Source organism: Hyperoodon ampullatus, assembly GCF_949752795.1.
Source record: "Hyperoodon ampullatus genome assembly, chromosome: 5".
Classification (NCBI taxonomy): Eukaryota; Metazoa; Chordata; class Mammalia; order Artiodactyla; family Ziphiidae; genus Hyperoodon; species Hyperoodon ampullatus.
This window is the reverse complement of record NC_136918.1, coordinates 73,660,347-73,683,610: the sequence shown is the minus strand read 5'-3', so window position 1 is coordinate 73,683,610 and position 23,264 is coordinate 73,660,347. Positions and strand designations below refer to the sequence as shown.

Genomic DNA, 23,264 nt, shown 5'->3' with positions numbered 1-23,264 from the left:
AGGCCCATGAGCCATGGCCGCTGAGCCTGCGCGTCTGGAGCCTGTGCTCTGCAACGGGAGAGGCCACAACAGTGAGAGGCCCACGTACCGCAAAAAAAAAAAAAAAAAAAAAAAAAAAAAAAAAAAAAAGCACCAACTTTTGGTTTTGTTGATGTTCTCTATTGTATTTTATTCTCTATTTCATAAAATTTCACCCCAATATCTATTGTTCCTTTCTTTCTTTTTGCTTTGGTTTTAGTTTGCTTCTTAAGGTTAAGATTATTGTTGTTTTTTAAAAAAATAAATTTATTTATTTTATTTATTTATTTTTGGCTGCGTTGGGTCTTCATTGCTTCGCACAGTCTTTCTCTAATTGCGGCGAGCGGGGGCTACTCTGTTGTGGTGCGTGGGCTTCTCATTGTGGTGGCTTCTCTTGTTGTGGGGCACGGGCTCTAGGCATGCGGGCTTCAGTAGTTGCAGCACACGGGTTCTAGTTGTGGCTTGCGGGCTCTAGAGCACAGACTCAGTAGTTGTGGCACACAGGCTTAGTTGCTCCGTGGCATGTGGGATCTTCCCAGGCCAGGGTTCGAACCTGTGTCTCCTGCATTGGCAGGCAGATTCTCAACCACTGCACCACCAGGGAAGCCTTTGGTTATTGTTTTGAGCTCTTATAAAATAGGTGTTTATAGTTATACATTTTCTCTAAATGCTGCTTTAGTTGCATCCCATACACTTTTGTATGTTGCTTTTGTTTCCATTCATCTCAAAGTATTTTCTAATTTTCCTTTGATCGTTGGTTATTTATGAGTGTGTTGTTTAATTTCTACATATTTGTTAATTTTTCAGATTTTCTTCTGTTACTGATTTTTTTCATTCCATTGTGGTTTGAAGGATGTAATTTGTATGATTTCAGTCCTTTTAAATTCATTGAAGCTTGTTTTATGGTCTAGCATGTAGTTTCATCTGGAGAGTGTTCCACATGTACTTGAGAAGAGTTTTGTATTCTCTTGTTAGATGGCGTGTTCCTTTGATGTCTGTTAGATCTGGTTTATAGTATTGTTCAGTTCTTCTATTTCCTTCTTGCTTAAGGTGTTCTTAATAGCTATTTTAGTTTTTTATTCTAAAACTTGACACTGTATGGATAGAAATTAAGAAATTTATTGAGTGTTTATTATGTATCAGGAGCTGTCTTAGTTGGTGGAGATTTTTCAGCGAACAAAATAGACAAAAATCCCTTATGGAGTCTGCATTCTAGTGGGTATATGGACAATAAAGAAATAAATACATAAAATATATAATGTGGCATTTGGTGATGTGGGGAAAAACAGCAGGGAAAGGGGAAGGGGAATGTGTTAGATAACGAGTGTGTGGTAGTTGTAGTGCGGGGGCTTGGAATTTTAAACTGGGCAGTCAAGAAATGCCTTACTGCTAAGATGACATTTGATTCAAGGTCTAAAGGAAGTTTAGGTGTAAGCCATGAGGGTGCTTGGGGGTATAGTATTCCAGGCAGAGGAACCAACACATGCAAAGGCTGTGACTAAGTTTGTTTAAGGATCTCCTTAAGATTTTTTAAATGCATGTCATATACTGATTCAGTGAAACTGCTTTGTCTTTTTGGGAATGTAGTTGCTTTATTTATTCTTTCTTTGAAGATTATGTAAGTGCAAAATGAAAGGTATCTCTCTTTCCCTCTAATCTTACAGCCACACTTCTTAGCACTTCTCATTTTATAAGTGTGTCTGTTCCCTGGTTTACTTTATTTCTTTCTTCCTAGAATGAACGCTTCATGAGGGCAGAGTTTTTATCTGTTTTATGCACTGAGTCTAGTGTGTGGTAAACACCTGATAACTTTTTGTTTAATGATGAATAAATGAGTTGTCAGATGTTACTTCTCAGTAGTTTCTTATAAACGTAATATCTATAAATTCATATTTTAAAATAACACTTTCTTATGGCTTTTAATCTATCTTTGTATCTCTGAATGTATGTGTATATATAACATGTGTAATATATTTGTTTTCAGTTATAGAACCAGGTAGTAATTTTATTTGATTTAATTTTTTTTAAGAAGGAGAAAAATTAAATAGGCCTTTTTTGACTTCATACTTTTAGAAACTGATGATTAGGCAATAGACATTTTTCCTGTCTTGCTGGATTGTAGTTGTATGTTGCATTAAACATTTTAATTCGGTTTACTTTGAGTTTTGCATCTTGAGTTTTATGAATTCTCTGAATTCTTGATCTGTATTAATATCTTGCATTTCATTTTTAATGGAATTATATCTGCTATTTTCCAGGTTGCGTGATAGCTGAGCTTTTTACAGAAGGTGTGCCACTATTTGATCTCTCTCAACTTTTGGCTTACAGAAATGGACAGTTTTTCCCTGAACAGGTGCTGAATAAAATTGAAGATTGCAGTATCAGAGAATTGGTAACTATGCTACAAATATTTCTCACTTTTGCATTAGTCAGTTCTCTGGAATGTTCTGAATTTGGGACAAGCAGTAAAACCCCATAGACTCATACACCAGCCTATTGTTTTTACTTTGTTAGGCAGAAGTGTACAATTTTTTCCCCCTTCTTAGGCACAGAGCTCATTTGACTATATATTACACACACAAACACACGCACACGCGCACGCATCTTTCCATTATAATCTTTAGCTCTGCTTTGGACAGATTTGGAAGGAAGTAAGGAGGTGTTTGGGGGTTAGAGATTGTCCAGGATAGAGCTTGCTAGTAAGAAATGAAGAGGATAAATATCTAAAATGAGGAGACAGGAAACAGCAACTTGAACGTAATACAGCAGTATAGGGGCATTTCATATAAAAGCAACTAGCTTTGTGTACCTCCCTTGACCCTGAGGGCAGGTCTGGAAGGGGAACTGTAGAATCACACATCAGTATAGCAGAACAGATGCGAGGAATTCTTTGGGAGGTCATGTAAGCCATATATCCACAGTACTGTTTGAGGGGATCTTTTCTAAGTCAATCAATACAGTAAGTGATGCATATGATGATGACTCTGAGCCACGGAAAGGTTATGTATATTTAAAATATTCTTTAGTAAGGTAGGGAAACATGCATTTTGATTTCTCTTACAAATGGCAAATATTAAGAAATAAGATGCTCCAGAGGAAGCCAATGTAGCTCACGTTCAGTGAACAGTACACTGGATTAGGAGTTGGCATACCTGGCTGTTCTAGGTGTGGCACTCATTATCATGTTGTGTTGGCTAAGTAACTTTATGAATTTGGGCCTACCTTTTCTTAACTGTGAAAGGAGTGAATTTGACTAATTTTTAAGACTAATCCTCTTTATGTGTCTGGCCCATCTGGACTATGTTAATACGTGATTTCTTGTTGCTTCATAGGATGATAGTAGAGTCACATATTACTCAGTAGTCAGGCTCTGAAAGTAGTTTGAAAGATAAAGATTAGAAAGAGTCAGAATTACCTCAAATATCCTTTAAATCATGTGTTAAGTTGCCGTTGTAGCTTTCATCTGATTGAATTTGCTGTTCTCAAATCTATTTTTTACTCCCTTTCTTGCCTTGGTATAGGTGACTCAGATGATTCACCGCGAACCAGATAAACGTTTAGAGGCAGAAGATTACTTAAAGCAGCAGCGTGGCAATGCCTTTCCTGAAATATTTTACACTTTCCTTCAGCCCTACATGGCCCAGTTTGCCAAGGAAACATTTCTTTCTGCAGATGAGCGTATTCTGGTTATAAGGAAGGATTTGGGCAACATTATCCACAATCTCTGTGGACATGATCTGCCAGAGAAAGCAGAAGGAGAGCCTAAGGAAAATGGGCTGGTTATCTTGGTGTCAGTTATAACGTCCTGCCTACAGACCCTTAAATATTGTGATTCCAAGCTTGCTGCTCTGGAACTTATTCTCCATTTGGCCCCAAGACTAAGTGTAGAAATTCTTTTGGATCGTATTACTCCGTATCTTTTGCATTTCAGCAGTGACTCTGTTCCTAGAGTGAGGGCTGAAGCCTTGAGGACGTTGACCAAAGTTCTTGCTCTTGTCAAAGAGGTTCCTCGCAATGATGTTAACATCTACCCGGAATATATTCTGCCAGGCATAGCCCACTTAGCCCAGGATGATGCTACTATTGTTAGACTAGCCTATGCTGGTAAGAGCTTATTGTCCAAGTAATAACCACTCATATTTTTGAAGTTAGTGACTATAATACCTCTTGTTTCTCTGATATCTTTGGGAATTCCAAGAGTGAACTTTGGTCCTTGAACTATTTGTGTACATTTTAATAATATTTATAGCCAATCTGTTCCTGGAACTCAAGCTTTGTGTATATCCTTATTTTTGAGGTTATCAGAATTATTAAGTGAAAAATATATAATACCAGAATCTTATGATTTTACTGGGAGTAGTATTATTATTATTTTTCAGTCCAAAGCTTGGGAAGCAGAGCGGCAGTTGTTTTGTTTTTTAAATTTTATTTATTTATTTATGACTGTGTTGGGTCTTCGTTTCTGTGCAAGGGCTTTCTCCAATTGCGGCAAGTGGGGGCCACTCTTCATCACGGTGTGCGGGCCTCTCACTATCGCGGCCTCTCTTGTTGCGGAGCACAGGCTCCAGATGCGCAGGCTCAGTAGTTGTGGCTCATGGGGCCTAGTTGCTCCGTGGCATGTGGGATCTTCCCACACCAGGGCTCGAACCCGTGTCCCCTGCAGTGGCAGGCAGATTCTCAACCACTGCACCACCAGGGAAGCCCTGGGAGTATTATATTTAATTTGGAGTAAAACTAATGTTCACAAGTACATTGTGAAGTGCTTCTGATCTAGTGTCTTTAGGCCTTTATAAAGTTTCTCTGAACAAATACGTTTGTTTGAATATCAGTATTAGGATATAACAGTCTATTGCTGTTGAAAAAGATTAATTTTGCTGCGTAATTTGGTGTTGAAAGGACCTAGCCTGTTTGTTAAGTTACTGAATTTTAAGATCCTTTCAGTTACTATGATGCTTAAGACGTGTGGCTTCTTTGTGATGAGGTGAGTGTGTTATATAACAAACTTACCTGTTTTATTTGTAATTCTTATAAAATAAGTGATACGGATTCATATTTTTAGCTCCCCAAATTAATTTCGAATGCTTATTTCTGCATGGAAAATGTCATTGAAACATTTACATAATTTCATCATTTAGTTTTAAAATGTAATCTGATGGAAATCAGGAATTCTGAAATCTTTGTAAGTAGTACATAACGTGTGGTGATGATATTGTCTCTTTTTTTGAAAGATACTTGCTTATTCATTATTTTATGATTTACTTGTCATTATTTTAACGAAATGTGAAAAATCGTCTTTGGACTCTGTCTTTATGGCTAGGCACATCCACAAAGTGATTGGTGGTTGTTGGCTTTGTAAAAAATACGTATTTTTAAAAATATTTATCCATCTGCCTATTTACTTATGGTTTCTGATTTCCATAGCTTTATAGGTGTAAATTTTAGTCTTAGAAAATTCAGGATTTCTTTAAGACATATCCAAGTTTATCATTTGGAACAAAGCATGTTTACAATTCACTTGATAAATAGAAATACAGTTGACCCTTGAACAGCGTGGAGGTTAGGGACGCTGACCCCGCCACACAGTTGAAAATACCCATATAATTTATAGTTAGTCCTCTATCCATGGTTCCACATTTGTGGATTCAACCAACCATGGATTGTGTTATACTGTAGTATGTACTCTTGAAAAAAAATTCGAGTGTTGTTCAAGGATCAACTGTAATTGAACTGGATAAAATTAAATGAAAGAAAAGCTTATGATTTTTAAAAAAACAAGCTGTATTTTTTAGACTATTATGACCTACTTTTGGCCCAGTGTATCTTGGTCTTTTCTCAATTGTGGTACTTAGGTAAGGTTCTGATGTGTAGGTACCATATTAACATACTTATATTCAATTTCTAGCAGTTACAGCATAAAACAATAGCTACTGTTTATTGAAAAATCTGCTTTGTATATACTGCTCAGGGTTGAAAGGGTTAGTTGCAAAAGATATAGAGATTCTAAAATAGGTTCTAGATTCTAAGATTTTAAGATCTGTGTATCTCTTGAAACTGACACTTGGAACAACCTTGAGCAGTAGATGTTTTAGTGCCTTCATTTCCCAGCTGAGGAATTGGGGATGGGAGAGGCTAAGGGACACGACCAAAGGGTATCTGGACTAGTTCTTTCTCAGTTCTCAGAGCTGCTGGTCTAGACCTTGATTTTGAAGCAACTGCTTTTATTTTACCCAGGCGTGCTGGGTCTTAGTGGTAAGAGTCCATGGTAACCCAGGGTCAGTGCCAGGACCTTGCAGTGCCCATGCCATCCAGCCATGGTGAACCATGGCTTAGTGCATGATAAAGCTGCCTTTTTAGATAGAATCTAAAGTCTCTTTGAACTTGTATGGTTAAGTGTAATTAAACCACACATGTCAGTAATTATAAAAGTTTAAAAATCAATTAACAAATTTCTTTTATAGCATTGTTTTTAAACTCAGAGATGCTGGTCTAGATTTGTTTCTTGTGTAAAGTGAACTGACAAGTGTGTTGTAGTTTATGAACTTAAATGGGAAGATAAACATAGATCTGCTCAGACTTGAGAGGTGCCCAGGAAAGTAAGAGATTTTTCCTAATAAAGATATTTTCACTAAAGTGGGGATATTCATCTAGAACCATCAGAGGATGGTGTAGAATCTTCCCATCTTTAGGGTGAGCAGGCATTGCAGGGTATTAATAACTTGCTTATTTAGAGGTAAATTTTTGTTCTACTCAGAACAGTGTTGAACCTGGCAGCAGTGGGTCGTGGGACTCCAGGATGAAGGGAATCACTGTATTCAGTAGACTCAAAAATGTCAGTTATTGGGCTTCCCTGGTGGCGCACTGGTTGAGAGTCCGCCTGCCGATGCAGGGGACACGGGTTTGTGCCCCGGTCTGGGAAGATCCCACATGCCGCGGAGCAGCTGGGCCCGTGAGCCATGGCCACTGAGCCTGCGCGTCCGGAGCCTGTGTTCCGCAACGGGAGAGGCCACAGCAGTGAGAGGCCCGCGTACCACCAAAAAAAAAAAAAAAAAAAAGTCAGTTATTGTGGGATGCATCTCAATTTCGGAGATGTTAAAAAGTGAAGAAAAAGTGAGTCTTAGAATCGATAAAATAAGGTAGTTTATGTTCAGTGCTACTCACTGCTGAGAAGGAAGAGTGCAGTCTTTGCGGGTATATTAGGAAGCATGGAAGTGGGAGGTGAATAAGGATAGAGGCACAGGAATAAATAACAGTGGAAGGAAGAGGAAAGTATAAGCAAAGAGCAGATATAGCTAACAGCACGTGTGATAGCAGAACTTAGAAGTAGATACTTTCACAGTGGTGAGGAGTATAAATAGTCTTAATAGATGATCAGAGAGAAAGAAGAAGATACAGACCACTGCAGGAGTGTGACAAACAGTCTCTCACCTTGGTTCACTAAGAACCTCAGAGTATCACTTGTAAAGCAGTCCAATAAGGGTTGATGCACTTTGCTAATGGTTCTTTGAGGTGGATGTGACTCAGTTATGTATGAGGAAACTGAGACTCAGATTGGTTAAGCAGCCAGCTAGTAAGTGCCACAGTCAAGGTTTTTTTTTTTTTTTTTAAATTAATTAATTAATTTTTGGCTGCGTTGGGTCTTTGTTGCTGTGCGCGGGCTTTATCTAGTTGCGGCGAGTGGGGACTACTCTTCGTTGCGGTACACAGGCTTCTTATTGTGGTGGCTTCTCTTGTTGCGGAGCACAGCCTCTAGGCTCACGGGCTTCAGTAGTTGTGGCACGCGGGCTCGGTAGCTGTGGCTTGAGGGCTCTAGAGCAGGCTCAGTAGTTGTGGCACACGGGCTTAGTTGCTCCGCGGCATATGGGATCTTCCCGGACCAGGGCTCGAACCAGTGTCCCCTGCATTGGCAGGAGGATTCTTAACCACTGCGCCACCAGGGAAGCCCCCAAGGTCAAGGTTTGAGCCAGGGTCTGTGTGATTCCAAAGGCCAGCTTGATCTGTGATTTTAATGTGAAAATGTGTTTCTCTGTTAGCCTACTGCGTATCTCTTACCTGATAAGAAACTGTTTAAAAGGTAGGTCTTTGTGGAAGGATTCAGCTTTTTTTGCCTCAGATGTTTTGAGTGCTATATTTTGGGCTATTTGGTATTTTTTCCCAGTTTTATTGAGATATAATTGACATACATCACTGTATAATTTTAAGGTGTAGAGCATAATGGTTTGACTTAAATATATTGTGAAATGATTACTACAGTAAGTTTAGTTAGCATCCATCATCTCACATAGATATAATAAAAAGAAAAAAAAAGAAAAAAAATTTTTTCCTTGTGATGAGAACTCTTAGGATTTACTCCAATAACTTTCATATATACCATACAGCAATGTTAACTATAGTTATCATGTTGTACATTTCTGTTTTTTTTTTTTTTTTTTTTGCGGTACGCGGGCCTCTCACTGTTGTGGCCTCTCCCGTTGCGGAACACAGGCTCCGGACGTGCAGGCTCAGTGGCCATGGCTCACAGGCCCAGCCGCTCTGCGGCATGTGGGATCCTCCCGGACCGGGGCACGAACCCGTGTCCCCTGCATCGGCAGGCGGACTCTCAACCACTGAGCCACCAGGGAAGCCCACATTTCTGTATTTTTAAAAGAAGCTTATGATTTATTATTAAAACAGGTAGTTTGGGTATAGTTGTAGATTATGAGATTAGTTACTAAAAGTCTGATTAGGTTAAGTGCTAAATTGAAAAGTCCTGCTTTTCTTTAGTCTTATGATTATTACTTATATGTATTAAGACTTAGGGAAGAAAAGTTGTAAGTATTACACACATTTATGATTATAATTATTATGCATTTTCTCCCTTTTATAGAAAACATAGCTCTGCTGGCAGAAACAGCTTTGAGATTCCTGGAATTAGTACAGTTGAAAAATCTCAGTACGGAAAATGACCCAAATAGTGAAGAAATAGATGAAGTTACACATCCCAGTGGAAATTATGACACAGGTAGTATGATTTTCTCTTCCAGATTTTCTGTTATTTAGAATGAATTGCTGATGTGAACTTGCAACAAACTCTCACTTATAATTTTAATGTAAAATGAAAGAATACCAGATTTATAGAGGGAAGGATTCTGCTGTCTGACTGTTCTCTTTTACTCTTATACATTGTTACCTAACCAGAAAATGACCAACTTGTCACCACAGATTCTAAGCTCAGTAGTTTTTCAGCCAGAATTGGTTTGTGTCAACAGCAAAGCTAGCTGAATTATATAATTCTTACAGGATAAAAGAAAAAAACATTGGAAACACCATAGACAAAGAATCTAAACCTTTTCTCCTTATGTGAGTATATTTTGAGTGTCCTCATTCATAAGCTGTGTTTCTTTCATACTACCTATGATTTATGTATCAGAACCCACACCTTTTACTGTAAAGGAACAATGTGATGGTAAATTCTGTGAGGTCAGAGTCCCCGCATCAAGTTTCTCTACATCCACACAGCTTTTAAGAGGCTTTTAATGAATGTTTATTATGTTAAAGATTTAGAAGTCAAATAATGTACTTAGATCTATTTCAAGATGTTTCTAGTTCAGAAAAAGTAGAGAAGTCTACTTTACAGATTTTTATGCTGTAGACAACTGTAGTGTCTCAGTTACTTGTTAGAATGGATCATTTTATGCAGCAAATATTATTTGGAGTTGAAGACACTGGAATAATTTTAAACTTATAGAAGGATGTATCAGAAAGGAAATCCTCACTTTTTTTCACGGAATTACTTAGAAAATAATACTGTCCTACATCCTATAACCATGTAATTGGACCTTTTAAATAATGAAGCTAGGCATTAAAACTTTTGGGGAGTTAATCTGAAGTTTTTCTTAATGTGAACATAGAATTGTGCCTTTCAGACTGCGTTTTCCCTTGACAGTGGCTGCCCTCATTCATTTAGTTGGCATATAATTGTTAAACATAAGCTTTGCATCAGGCAATTCGTGTGCTTGCTGTAAGCACTAGGGATATAGTGGTAAATAAGACAGAAAAGATCCCTGCTCTTGAGATTGTTTCAGTAAGGAAAAGACAAACAACTAAGTAAATAAATAAATGAAAAGGGGAGGGTAGGTAGGTGATAAGGTCAGAGAAGAAGGCAGTGGCTAGATCATGTAAAGCCTTGTCAGGACTTGCAATGTATTTTCTGGCTTTCTAAAATATAATTAACTGACCTTTAAAAATGCTTTCTCAAAGGATTGCCTTGTACCATCAGATTATATCCTGAACCAGTCCAGTAATTTCAAGTCCTTGATTAAGCTGATCTTATTGGGGCAGTATGATCTCCCTCTGGTGCTTCCCCATAGTTTTTCTTTGAGCCTTATAAATTAACTAGTTAGATAGTAACCATGCCTGTGGCATCTGCTTATTAGGATGTTTTTCAATCTATATTTCATTTTCCCAACTATCCTTCAGAGCTTTGAGTAGTGGAAAAACTTAGTAATTATAGACTTTCTCTGGTGGCTTTTGTAATCATTCTGTTTTCTCCAAGGAGTGAGAAAGACTGGGTCTATATGTTTGGAGAAAAGAAAATTGATCATATTTTTCCTTTTTTTTTTTTTTTTTTAGAGCTCCAAGCTTTACATGAAATGGTCCAGCAGAAAGTTGTCACTTTGCTAAGTGACCCTGAAAATATCGTGAAACAAACCTTAATGGAAAATGGAATAACACGGCTGTGTGTATTCTTTGGACGTCAGAAAGCCAATGATGTTTTATTGTCCCACATGATCACTTTCCTGAATGATAAAAATGATTGGCATCTGCGTGGAGCTTTTTTTGATAGTATAGTTGGTATGTTTTTTGTTTGTTTTTAAATTTAAGATTTGAATTATCTTCTCAAACAGATACTTTCATGCAGTCTGAAAGGTGACAGTACTACCAAATTTTATTAGTAATGAAATGAGTTCCTGGTATTTCTGTCTTCATGCTGCTTTTGGTTGATGGAAGTATCTTAGTTGATCAAGGGATTGGTTAATAAAACTGATATACCCTTATAAAGGGATACCATGTGGTCATTAAAAAGTATGTTTTAAAAGAAAATTTAATGACCTGGGAAAGTACCATGAAATATTATTAAAATGACGGAACCCAGTTGTGTAAAGGTAACAATAACAAGTCTGAATATACTAAGATGTGAACAGTGATTATCTCATATCTGTCAAATTTTCTATAGTAAACATGCATCACTTTTACAATCAGAAAATAAAGTATAATTATGATTGAAAATCAATCTAATTAGAAAGAATTAAAGATTATAGGCTTTGCTTTTTGTAAACTGAAAATTTGTGAAAAATTGATCAGCTTTGGGCTTCCCTGGTGGCGCAGTGGTTGAGAGTCCGCCTGCCAATGCAGGGGACACGGGTTCGTGCCCCGGTCCGGGAAGATCCCACATGCCGTGGAGCGGCTGGGCCCGTGAGCCATGACCGCTGAGCCTGTGCGTCCGGAGCCTGTGCTCCGCAACAGGAGGGGCCACAACAGTGAGAGCCCCGCGTACCGCAAAAAAAAAAAAAATTAATCATCTTTTTTCCTACTCTTTTTTCAAAATGTTGCAATTCTTAATTTTCAGATTTATCTAAAGAAGAGAGACATCTTGTATTTTATCTGCATATGACTCCTATTGCATTTAGATTTAAAATTAGAAAGAAGTGGACTTTGGTAGATTGTCATGTTTGACACAGATTTAATATTTTTCTTTTTGGAGTAATAACTGATTATTTTCCACCTGATTGTACTGACCTTTTCAATTTTAGTTTTGGTCATTTATGAAATGTTATATGCTAAAGCCATATTATTAAAATTACCCACTAACCCTTTTTATATCATTTTACACGTGATTATAAAGCTTGTCTGTTAACTCAGAAGATTTAAAGACTGTTCTGCACACTGGAAAGCTTTGCAGGTATTCAAACTTTCTCATGTAGTAGCAGAAGGCTGTAATAGAGTTTAGATTTTGATTTCCAGTAATCTGGGAAAGTAACTGCTAGAAGGTTTGCTGTTGGATGTTTTTCCTAAAAAATAAAAAAGGAAAGAAATTCATATAGCAACAGTATTCCTATTTTTGCGAATATTATTGTGTAATGTTTTGGAGGAAAGGGTACTTTCTATTTTTGGAAAGCCTTGAAATTGCTGTTCTTGCTTTGTTATAACTGGAGATTACTGTACCTCCTCTTTTCAGACATCTCTAGTTTGTTTTTAATTTTTGCATTAGTTTATTGATTCATGTCAGCCTTCCATCTTGGACTCCATCTAACTCAGTTCCTAAATACAGTATGCTTCTCACACCTTTCTGTCTTTCATGCTCTCTTCTTTCAAATAATCTTATTTTTATTTTTTTTTCTTGGGAAAAGGTGGTTCCTGGAACTTCATCTGTTGGTTAATTCATGTGTATTTTGAAAAATGGTCTTTTTTTTTTTTTTTTTTTTTTGAGGTACACAGGCCTCTCACTGTTGTGGCCTCTCCCATTGTGGAGCACAGGCTCCGGATGCGCAGGCTCAGCGGCCACGGCTCACGGGCCTAGCCGCTCCGCGGCATGTGGGATCTTCCCGGACAGGGGCATGAACCCATGTCCCCTGCATCGGCAGGTGGACTCTCAACCACTGCGCCACCAGGGAAGCCCAAAAAATGGCCTTTATATTAGTTCTTTTTTCATTTTAAAATAATTTTCATTGATTTTTTTGTTTGTTTATAAAAGTAATATGTACTTGCTGTAGAAAAATTGGAAAATCGTGAAAACAAATCCCCTCCAATCCTCTAGCCCATGAACAGCCTCTGTTAATATTTTGGTTTTTTTTCTTCCTGTGGGTCATCCTCGCCTTCCCCTTGTACCCATTGTCCCGTTCTGCCATCTGTGAGGCACGGTCGTGTGCTGGCTAAGAGCAGGCACTCTTGGCGACAGACTTCTGGGTTCAAGTTCTGGCTTTGTCACCTACTGGTTGTGGTTCTAGGGGAAATCATTTAATCTTTTGTGTGTCTTAATTTCCCTATCTGTAAAATGGGAATAATAATATTACCTAACTCACTGGTTGTTGCGAAGATAAAATGAATTAACATATGTAATAGTGCCTGGCACATAAGTGCTATGTATGTATTATATTACTTCTTAGTCTTGTTATTTTTTAAACCTTTTTCTAGGATCATATGTATATTCTAAGCATTTTCTCATGTCATTAAAAATTCTTTGAAACCATAATTTAATAGAAATATTTCATTATACAGTTTTATCAAAACTTATTTAACTCTTCTTTTGAATATTTAAATTGTTTTAACTTTCGTCAACCATATATTATACACATAATCATTTACATAAATATTTGCCTGATTATTTTCTCAGGCTAGAAGTCTGAAATTTTAATTACTGAGTTAAATAATATGAACATATTTTTAAAACTTGACACATTTTATAAGCTTTTCAAAAAGATAATATAATTTACTACTCTGATCAGCATTGTTTGATAGTACTGCACAGCCTTCCAGTGTGGAATAGGCTTCAATCAACTTTTGCCTGTTGGTAGCTAAAAACAATGACTTGCTTTAGTGTATATTTATTTGCTTATCGGTGAAGGTGAAAAAAATTTCTCATGTTGATTACTCATTCATGTTTCTTACTCTTTGAATTTTTAATTTATTATTTTGGCCCCTTTTTTGATGGTGTTATGCTTTTCTTATTTATTTTTTCTGAGTCTTTTATATATACATTAAAAACAATAACTTTTTATCTTTTCTATGGCACTTTTCTTGAATAACTTGACTGTTATTTTTTATGTCTTTTAAAATAATTTTAGTGTTGTCAATTTATTTGATCTTTTCCTTTGTGGTTTTTTTTTTTTTTTTTTTTTTTTTTTACTTTTGTGCTTAAATATTTTCCCATTTCAGAATTAGGTTAATAATCTGTTGGGCACATGTCTGTTTTGTTTTGCTTTGTTTTTTTTTGTTTGTTTTTTTACATCTTTATTGGAGTATAATTTCTTAACAATGGTGTGTTAGTTTCTGCTTTATAACAAATTTAATCAGTTATACATATACATATGTTCCCATATCCCCTCCCTTTTGCGTCTCCCTCCCACCCTCCCTGTCCCACCCCTCCAGGCGGTCACAAAGCACCGAGATGATCTCCCTGTGCTATGCGGCTGCTTCCCACTATCTATCTACCTTACATTTGGTAGTGTATATATGTCCATGCCTCTCTTTCGCTTTGTCACAGCTTACCCTTCCCCCTCCCCATATCCTCAAGTCCATTCTCTAGTAGGTCTGTGTCTTTATTCCTGTCTTACCCCTATGTTCTTCATGACATTTTTTTTCTTAAATTCCATATATATGTGTCAGCATACAGTATTTGTCTTTCTGACTTACTTCACTCTGTATGACAGACTCTAGGTCCATCCACCTCATGACAAATAGCTCAATTTCATTTCTTTTTATGGCTGAGTAATATTCCATTGTATATATGTGCCACATCTTCTTTATCCATTCATCCGATGATGGACACTTAGGTTGTTTGCATGTCCTGGCTATTGTGAATAGAGCTGCAATGAACATTTTGGTACATGTCTCTTTTTGAATTATGGTTTTCTCAGGGTATATGCCCATTAGTGGGATTGCTGGGTCATATGGTAGTTCTATTTTTAGTTTTTTAAGGAACCTCCATACTGTTCTCCATAGTGGCTGTACCAATTCACATTCCCACCAGCAGTGCAAGAGTGTTTCCTTTTTTCCACACCCTCTCCAGCATTTATTGTTTCTAGATTTTTGGATGATGGCCATTCTGACTGGTGTGAGATGATATCTCATTGTAGTTTTGATTTGCATTTCTCTAATGAGTAAAGATGTTGAGCATCCTTTCATGTGTTTGTTGGCAGTCTGTATATCTTCTGTGGAGAAATGTCTATTTAGGTCTTCTGCCCATTTTTGGATTGCGTTGTTTGTTTTTTTGTTATTGAGCTGCATGAGCTGCTTATAAATTTTGGAGATTAATCCTTTGTCAGTTGCTTCATTTGCAAATATTTTCTCCCATTCTAAGGGTTGTCTTTTGGTCTTATTTATGGTTTCCTTTGCTGTGCAAAAGCTTTTAAGTTTCATTAGGTCCCATGTGTTTATTTTTGTCTTTATTTCCATTTCTCTAGGAGGTGGGTCAAAAAGGATCTTGCTGTGATTTATGTCATAGAGTGTTCTGCCTATGTTTTCCTCTAAGAGTTTGATAGTGTCTGGCCTTACATTTAGGTCTTTAATCCATTTTGAGCTTATTTTTGTGTATGGTGTTAGGGAGTGATCTAATGTCATACTTTTACATGTCCCTGTCCAGTTTTCCCAGCACCACTTATTGAAGAGGCTGTCCTTTCTCCACTGTACATTCCTGCCTCCTTTATCAAAGATAAGGTGACCATATGTGCGTGGGTTTATCTCTGGGCTTTCTATCCTGTTCCATTGATCTATCTTTCTGTTTTTGTGCCAGTACCATACTGTCTTGATTACTGTAGCTTTGTAGTATAGTCTGAAGTCAGGGAGCCTGATTCCTCCAGCTCCATTTTTCATTCTCAAGATTGCTTTGGCTATTTGGGGTCTTTTGTGTTTCCATACAAATTGTGAAATTTTTTGTTCTAGTTCTGTGAAAAATGCCAGTGGTAGTTTGATAGGGATTGAATCTGTAGATTGCTTTGGGTAGTAGAGTCATTTTCACAATGTTGATTCTTCCAATCCAAGAACATGGTATATCTCTCCATCTATTTGTATCATCTTTAATTTCTTTCATCAGTGTCTTATAATTTTCTTCATACAGGTCTTTTGTCTCCTTAGGTAGGTTTATTCCTAGATATTTTATTCTTTTTGTTGAAATGGTAAATGGGAGTGTTTCCTTGATTTCACTTTCAGATTTTTCATCATTAGTATATAGGAATGCCAGAGATTTCTGTGCATTAATTTTGTATCCTGCTACTTTACCAAATTCATTGATTAGATCTAGTAGTTTTCTGGTAGCATCTTTAGGATTCTCTGTGTAGTATCATGTCATCTGCAAACAGTGACAGCTTTACTTCTTCTTTTCCGATTTGGATTCCTTTTATTTCCTTTTTTCTCTGATTGCTGTGGCTAAAACTTCCAAAACTGTTGAATAAGAGTGGTGAGAGTGGGCAACCTTGTCTTCTTCCTGATCTGAGTGGAAATGGTTTCAGTTTTTCACCATTGAGGACGATGCTGGCTGTGGGTTTGTCATATATGCCCTTTATTATGTTGAGGAAAGTTCCCTCTATGCCTACTTTCTGCAGGGTTTTTATCATAAATGGGTGTTGAATTTTGTCGAAAGCTTTCTCTGCATCTATTGAGATGATCATATGGTTTTTCTCCTTCAATTTGTTAATATGGTGTATCACGTTGATTGATTTGCGTATATTGAAGAATCCTTGCATTTCTGGAATAAACCCCACTTGATCATGGTGTATGATCCTTTTAATGTGCTGTTGGATTTTGTTTGCTAGTGTTTTGTTGAGGATTTTTGCATCTCTGTTCATCAGTGATATTGGCCTGTAGTTTTCTTTCTTTGTGACATCCTTGTCTGGTTTTGGTATCAAGGTGATAGTGGCCTCGTAGAATGAGTTTGGGAGTGTTCCTCCCTCTGCTATATTTTGGAAGAGTTTGAGAAGGATAGGTGTTAGTTCTTCTCTGAATGTTTGATAGAATTCGCCTGTGAAGCCATCTGGTCCTGGGCTTTTGTTTGTTGGAAGATTTTTAATCACAGTTTTAATTTCAGTGCTTGTGATTGGTCTGTTCATATTTTCTATTTCTTCGTGATTCAGTCTTGGCAGGTTGTGCATTTCTAAGAATTTGTCCATTTCTTCCAGGTTGTCCATTTTATTGGCATAGAGTTGCTTGTAGTAATCTCTCATGATCTTTTGTATTTCTGCAGTGTCAGTTGTTACTTCTCCTTTTTCATTTCTAATTCTATTGATTTGAGTCTTCTCCCTTTTTTTCTTGATGAGTCTGGGTAATGGTTTATCAATTTTGTTTATCTTCTCAAAGAACCAGCTTTTAGTTTTATTGATCTTTGCTATCGTTCCCTTCATTTCTTTTTCATTGATTTTGATCTGATTTTTATGATTTCTTTCCTTCTGCTAACTTTGGGATGTTTTTGTTCTTCTTTCTCGAATTGCTTTAGGTGCAAGTTTAGGTTGTTTATTCGAGATGTTTCCTGTTTCTTAAGGCGGGATTGTATTGCTATAAACTTCCCTCTTAGAACTGCTTTTGCTGCATCCCATAGGTTTTGGGTCGTCGTGTCTCCATTGTCATTTGTTTCTAGGTATTTCTTAATTTCCTCTTTGATTTCTTCAGTGATCACTTCGTTATTAAGTAGTGTATTGTTTAGCCTCTATGTGTTTGTATTTTTTACAGATCTTTTCCTGTAATTGATATCTAGTCTCATAGTATTGTGGTCAGAAAAGATATTTGATACAATTTCAATTTTCTTAAATTTACCAAGGCTTGATTTGTGACCCAAGATATGATCTATCCTGGAGAATGTTCCATGAGCACTTGAGAAAAATGTGTATTCTGTTGTTTTTGGATGGAATGTCCTATAAATATCAACTAAGTCCATCTTGTTTAATGTATCATTTAAAGCTTGTGTTTCCTTATTTATTTTCATTTTGGATGATCTGTCCATTGGTGAAAGTGGGGTGTTAAAGTCCCCTACCATGAATGTGTTACTGTCGATTTCCCCTTTTATGGCTGTTAGCATTTGCCTTATGTATTGAGGTGCTCCTATGTTGGGTGCATAAATATTTACAATTGTTATATCTTCTTCTTGGATCGATCCCTTGATCATTATGTAGTGTCCTTCTTTGTCTCTTCTAGTAGTCTTTATTTTAAAGTCTATTTTGTCTGATATGAGAATTGCTACTCCAGCTTTCTATTTGCATGGAATATCTTTTTTCATCCCTTTGCTTTCAGTCTGTATGTGTCTCTAGGTCTGAAGTGGATCTCTTGTAGACAGCATATATATGGGTCTTGTTTTTGTATCCATTCAGCCAATCTGTGTCTTTTGGTGGGAGCATTTAGTCCATTTACATTTAAGGTAATTATCGATATGTATGTTCCTATTCCCATTTTCTTAATTGTTTTGGGTTCGTTATTGTAGGTCTTTTCTGTCTGTTGTGTTTTTTGCCTAGAGAAGTTCCTTTAGCATTTGTTGTAAAGCTGGTTTGGTGGTGCTGAACTCTCTCAGCTTTTGCTTGTCTGTAAAGGTTTTAATTTCTCCGTCAAATCTGAAAGATCCTTGCTGGGTAGAGTAGTCTTGGTTGCAGGTTTTTCTCCTTCATCACTTTAAATATGTCCTGCCAGTCCCTTCTGGCTTGCAGAGTTTCTGCTGAAAGGTCAGCTATTAACCTTATGGGGATTCCCTTGTGTGTTATTTGTTGTTTTTCCCTTGCTGCTTTTAATATGTTTTCTTTGTATTTAATTTTTGATAGTTTGATTAATATGTATCTTGGCATATTTCTCCTTGGATTTATCCTGTATGGGACTCTCTGTGCCTCCTGAACTTGACTGACTATTTCCTTTCCCTTATTAGGGAAGTTTTCAACTATAATCTCTTCAAATATTTTCTCAGTCCCTTTCTTTTTCTCTTCTTCTTCTGGAACCCCTATAATTCGAATGTTGGTGCGTTTAATGTTGTCCCAGAGGCCTCTGAGACTGTCCTCAGTTCTTTTCATTCTTTTTTCTCTCTTCTGCTCTGCAGTAGTTATTTCCACTATTTTATCTTCCACGTCACTTATCCGTTCTTCTACCTCAGTTATTCTGCTATTGATCGCATCTAGAGTATTTTTCATTTCACTTATTGTGTTTTTAATCATTGCTTGATTCATCTTTAGTTCTTCTAGGTCCTTGTTAACTGTTTCTTGCATTTTGTCTATTCTATTTCCAAGATTTTGGATCATCTTTACTATCATTATTCTGAATTCTTTTTCAGATAGACTGCCTATTTCCTCTTCATTTGTTAGGTCTGGTGAGTTTTTATCTTGCTCCTTCTCCTGCTGTGTGTTTTTCTGTCTTCTCATTTTGCTTATCTTACTGTGTTTAGGGTTTCCTTTTTGCAGGCTGCAGGTTCGTAGTTCCCGTTGTTTTTGGTGTCTGTCCCCAGTGGCTAAGGTTGGTTCAGTGGGATGTGTAGGCTTCCTGGTGGAGGGGACTAGTGCCTGTGTTCTGGTGGATGAGGCTGGATCTTTTCTTTCTGGTGGGCAGGTCCACGTCTGGTGGTGTGTTTTGGGGTGTCTGTGGACTTTTTATTATTTTAGGCAGCCTCTCTGCTAATGGGTCTCATTGTGTTCCTTTCTTGCTAGTTGTTTGGCATAGGTTGTCCAGCACTGTAGCTTGCTGGTCGTTGACTGAAGCTGGGTGCTGGTGTTGAGATGGAGATCTCTGGAAGATTTTCGCCATTTGATATCATGTGGAGCTGGGAGGTCTCTTGTGGACCAGTGTCCTGAAGTTGGCTCTCCCACCTCAGAGGCACAGCACTGACTCCTGGCTCCTCAATTTGGGATGATTTGTTGTCTATTCATGTATTCCACAGATGCAGGGTACATCAAGTTGTTTGTGGAGCTTTAATCCGCTGCTTCTGAGGCTGCTGGGAGAGATTTCCCTTTCTCTTCTTTGTTCTCACAGCTCCCGGGTGTTTTGCTTTGTTTTAATGCTTTATTTTTTCACATAAAAATATGAACTGTTTAATTGATCTTTATTTGGGGCTGTGGTATGAGGTGAAATCTAAATTTTTCTCAGAAATATAACCAATTTTCCTAACACTATTTACTAAACATTTCATTCATTTTCCATTGATTTGTGAAGCTTCTATTATCATCTGTTGTATGCATATATCTTTTATGGTTACTTTTCTAGGTATCCTCTTCCATCGATTTTTTCTACTTCTGTACTCAATATTATACTCTTTTTATAGCTATATTATATTTTAATTATTTTATATTTATAAGCAACTTTAGTATCTGGTAGAATAAGCTCCCCAGATGTCATTCTTCTTTTCCAAAATATTTTGAGCTATTTTAGCTCATTATACATTTCAGTTTGTAAAGTTTTTAAATATAATCCACTGGAATTTTAGACAGCGTTTTTTCTTTTATTACAGAAAAAAATTCTAAAATTATTTCTCAATATAGTGGAAATATGCTTTTGCAAATCATTCAAAATATATGAAGTAAGTGTGAAAGGCAATAGTTGCACTTTCCAGAGGCACCTACTCTGGTTTGTGGTTTTGGTTTGATATCTTCAGGTGATTATTGCCATGTCTTTAAATAGTATTTTCATATTACTCTTTTTAGGATTATCAACTTTACACTTTATCTCTTGACTTTTTTCTATGCCACATGAAGATTTAACTCAGTCATATCATACCCTTATCCCCCTTCACCTGTGTTTTGAGATTCAGATCTTTAGTTTGTTGTTTTTATATCTTTAAATAATTCAACCTGTTTCTTATTGGTCTACTTCTGAGTTGGACTACAAGGAATTTAGTGCCTGCCTTCCTCCCTTCCTCCCTTCCTTCCTTCCTCCCTTCCTCCCTTCCTCCCTTGCTCCCTTCCTCCCTTCCTTTTTTTCGTTTTTCTTCCATTCTAATTCTTTTGTGGGTTGATAATTCAACTAATTGTTAATTGACAGTTCAACTAAACAATTGCATTTTCATAGTTGATAATATTTACATTCTGTTATGTAATTGTAATAAAGTCTTTTGTGCTTGTATAGACTGATTCTGAAAATTCAAAACAATTTACATGGTTAAGAATGTGTAACTTTTTTTGACTTTAGAGCCAAGTAGTGCACTACATTTATAACTGCTTCACCACAATTCTAATGCCATAACTCCTTTATCACTTGATGATAATGTTTATAGCGTCAGGGTCAGTGGATTCTTCTTTCTATCGTCGGCAAACTACTAAATGCACATTGTAATTTATTTCATTTTTACAGTATGACTTCCTTGAACAACTTTTTTGTTTGTCATGGAGTTTCAGAGTTTTCTATTTTCCTTTTAGAGAGAAAAGTAATATACCTTCCTCACTTTATGTTATCTAGCTTCTTTCTTACCAGTTTTATCTACTGCTTGTAGTCTGTTCTATTTTTCTTCTTGATAACATTTTCAAAGTTTATTGACCTTTAGGTCTAATTTGGGCTGATTAATTTCTAGCTCTTTATTAGCTATTATCCTTTCTTCCCCATTGAATTCCTGGGTTATATCTACCATTTTGTACATTCTACATTTTCTTTATTTTTCTGGAGTACATCCCTAAGAACTTTCTTAGAAATGTTTGCATGGGAGGTAAACACATATAGTTTTGGCATGTCTCAAAATGACTTATTTTTGTTTTCTTATTTTATTGACAGTTTGGGTATAAAATTTCTTCCATAACCTTGAAGGTCTTGCCCTGTTGTGTTCTAGCCTACATTGCTGCTGAAGATCATCTGATGCCAGTCTGATTCTACTTCCTTTTTATGGAATCTGTATTTTTCTTTCTGTAAGCTCATAGGATCTTTTTTTCCCTTGGTGTCACAGAATTTCTTGCAGATTTGCATTGGTGTGGGTCTTTTTCATCTATTATGCTGGGTAGGAAATGCAGCATCCCTGTCTGGATTGTTGCTCAATATATTTGACTTTTGATTAATTTTATTGTTTTACTTAATGGCATTTGTACTTTCAGGTATAAAACAATCATGTAACATTGCTTCTCTTTTTCAGGTGTTGCCGCCTATGTTGGCTGGCAAAGCTCCTCAATTCTCAAACCCCTGCTGCAACAAGGCCTTAGTGATGCTGAGGAATTTGTTATTGTGAAAGCTCTTAATGCTCTTACCTGTATGTGCCAGTTAGGGCTGCTGCAAAAACCCCATGTCTATGAATTTGCCAGCGATATTGGTAAGTTTTTGTTTCTCAAAATTAGGATGGGAAAATTAGGGAGTAGTAAGAGAAACAACAACTGATAGGGCGTTATAAAGTTTCTAGGCAATCTAGAGTGAGATTTTCAGCTTCATTGTCCCTGTTGTGTGTGTGTCTGTGTGTGCACACCCATGTGCATGCTTATGCCTGCATGCTTGTATGTATGTGAGGGACACATAGGCACACACACAGGAGCACTGGCCCTCCAGCCCAGGTTGGGAAATACACCTTTGTTTTAATCTGTAGTTAAGTCTTGATGATCCTTGAAAAATGAAGATTTTTTTTTTTTTTTTTTTAAACACAATGTGGATTAAGTCTTTAACTGCTCTGAAGTGTCAGCTTATGTTTTTGGACACTTGACCATTAATCAAGTTGAAACTGGATGTGGAGGATTGTCTGTGACTTCTGTCATTGCACTGATCGCCAGTTAAGCATTCGTAGTATTGACGTTACTACTGTTGGTAATTTTATTAACCAATGAAAGGAATTAATTCCTTGACCTTTATAACAGTTATCTAGGTCCATCAACTTAAAATTCAGAATAAGAGCAAACCAGGTACATGTGACACACTGTAAAATTAAAAATATTAGAAGCTCTTAGTCTTCTTAACACTTCATTTTAAGAAAGTAACCAATGTATTGATACGATTGCAAGTTGGCTTTGTACTGAGAAGACATGAAATCTTAGGAAATTGCCTTTTTAGATAAAATACTTTATTGCTGCTGAATGCTTTGCCAAGAAAATTTATAGAAAGCCAAAATTAGTTAGATTTGGTTAATAGGTTTTTCTTGAGTCAATCCTCAGAGAAAAAAGACAAAGGAGTTTTTATTTTGATAGTTGAAATTAGATGGTTAGATAGTAGAGAGGTATAAAATGTCTGGAAGTTTTTAGGCATGAATGTAGCTTTTTAAAAGAAAAATTTTGTGGAAATCTGAGTATATGTAGGTTTCTTATTTTGCACTCTTAATATTTAAAATCATTCGTTTAGTTTGTAACACTAATTTGGTTTGAATGTTTTTGATGATTATGTTAAAAATAATGACAAATTTATTAGAAAAGTTCTGAGTATTGGCAACATAATCATGATAAAAATCTCTATTACACTGAAATACTTTTGATTTTTTGTGTAAGCTGCAGAGTGCTAAACCTTGAGGGAGTCATCTCTGTTTTCTTCCTAATTTTTAAAAGAGCTAATAGCTTGGGAAGCAAAAATTATTAATATAATAAAAGATGTTAGAATGTTTTTTGAATTTCTGATCCTGTGTAGTGTAAGGCAGATGTAGAAAG

General features: G+C 36.6%; 1 protein-coding gene across 1 annotated transcript in view; it reads left to right on the top strand.

Moving 5' to 3' along the window:
- PIK3R4 (phosphoinositide-3-kinase regulatory subunit 4) overlaps positions 1 to 23,264 on the top strand; it is a gene marked incomplete at both ends in the record, with an annotated part of 86,958 nt that overhangs the window by 6,668 nt on the left and 57,026 nt on the right. Inside the window, 5 exons of the mRNA XM_079704569.1 lie at positions 2,277 to 2,410; positions 3,540 to 4,122; positions 8,882 to 9,016; positions 10,627 to 10,848; positions 21,782 to 21,955. Of these exons, the coding sequence (XP_079560695.1) occupies positions 2,277 to 2,410; positions 3,540 to 4,122; positions 8,882 to 9,016; positions 10,627 to 10,848; positions 21,782 to 21,955 (1,248 nt within the window). The remainder of the gene's footprint in view (positions 1 to 2,276; positions 2,411 to 3,539; positions 4,123 to 8,881; positions 9,017 to 10,626; positions 10,849 to 21,781; positions 21,956 to 23,264) is intronic.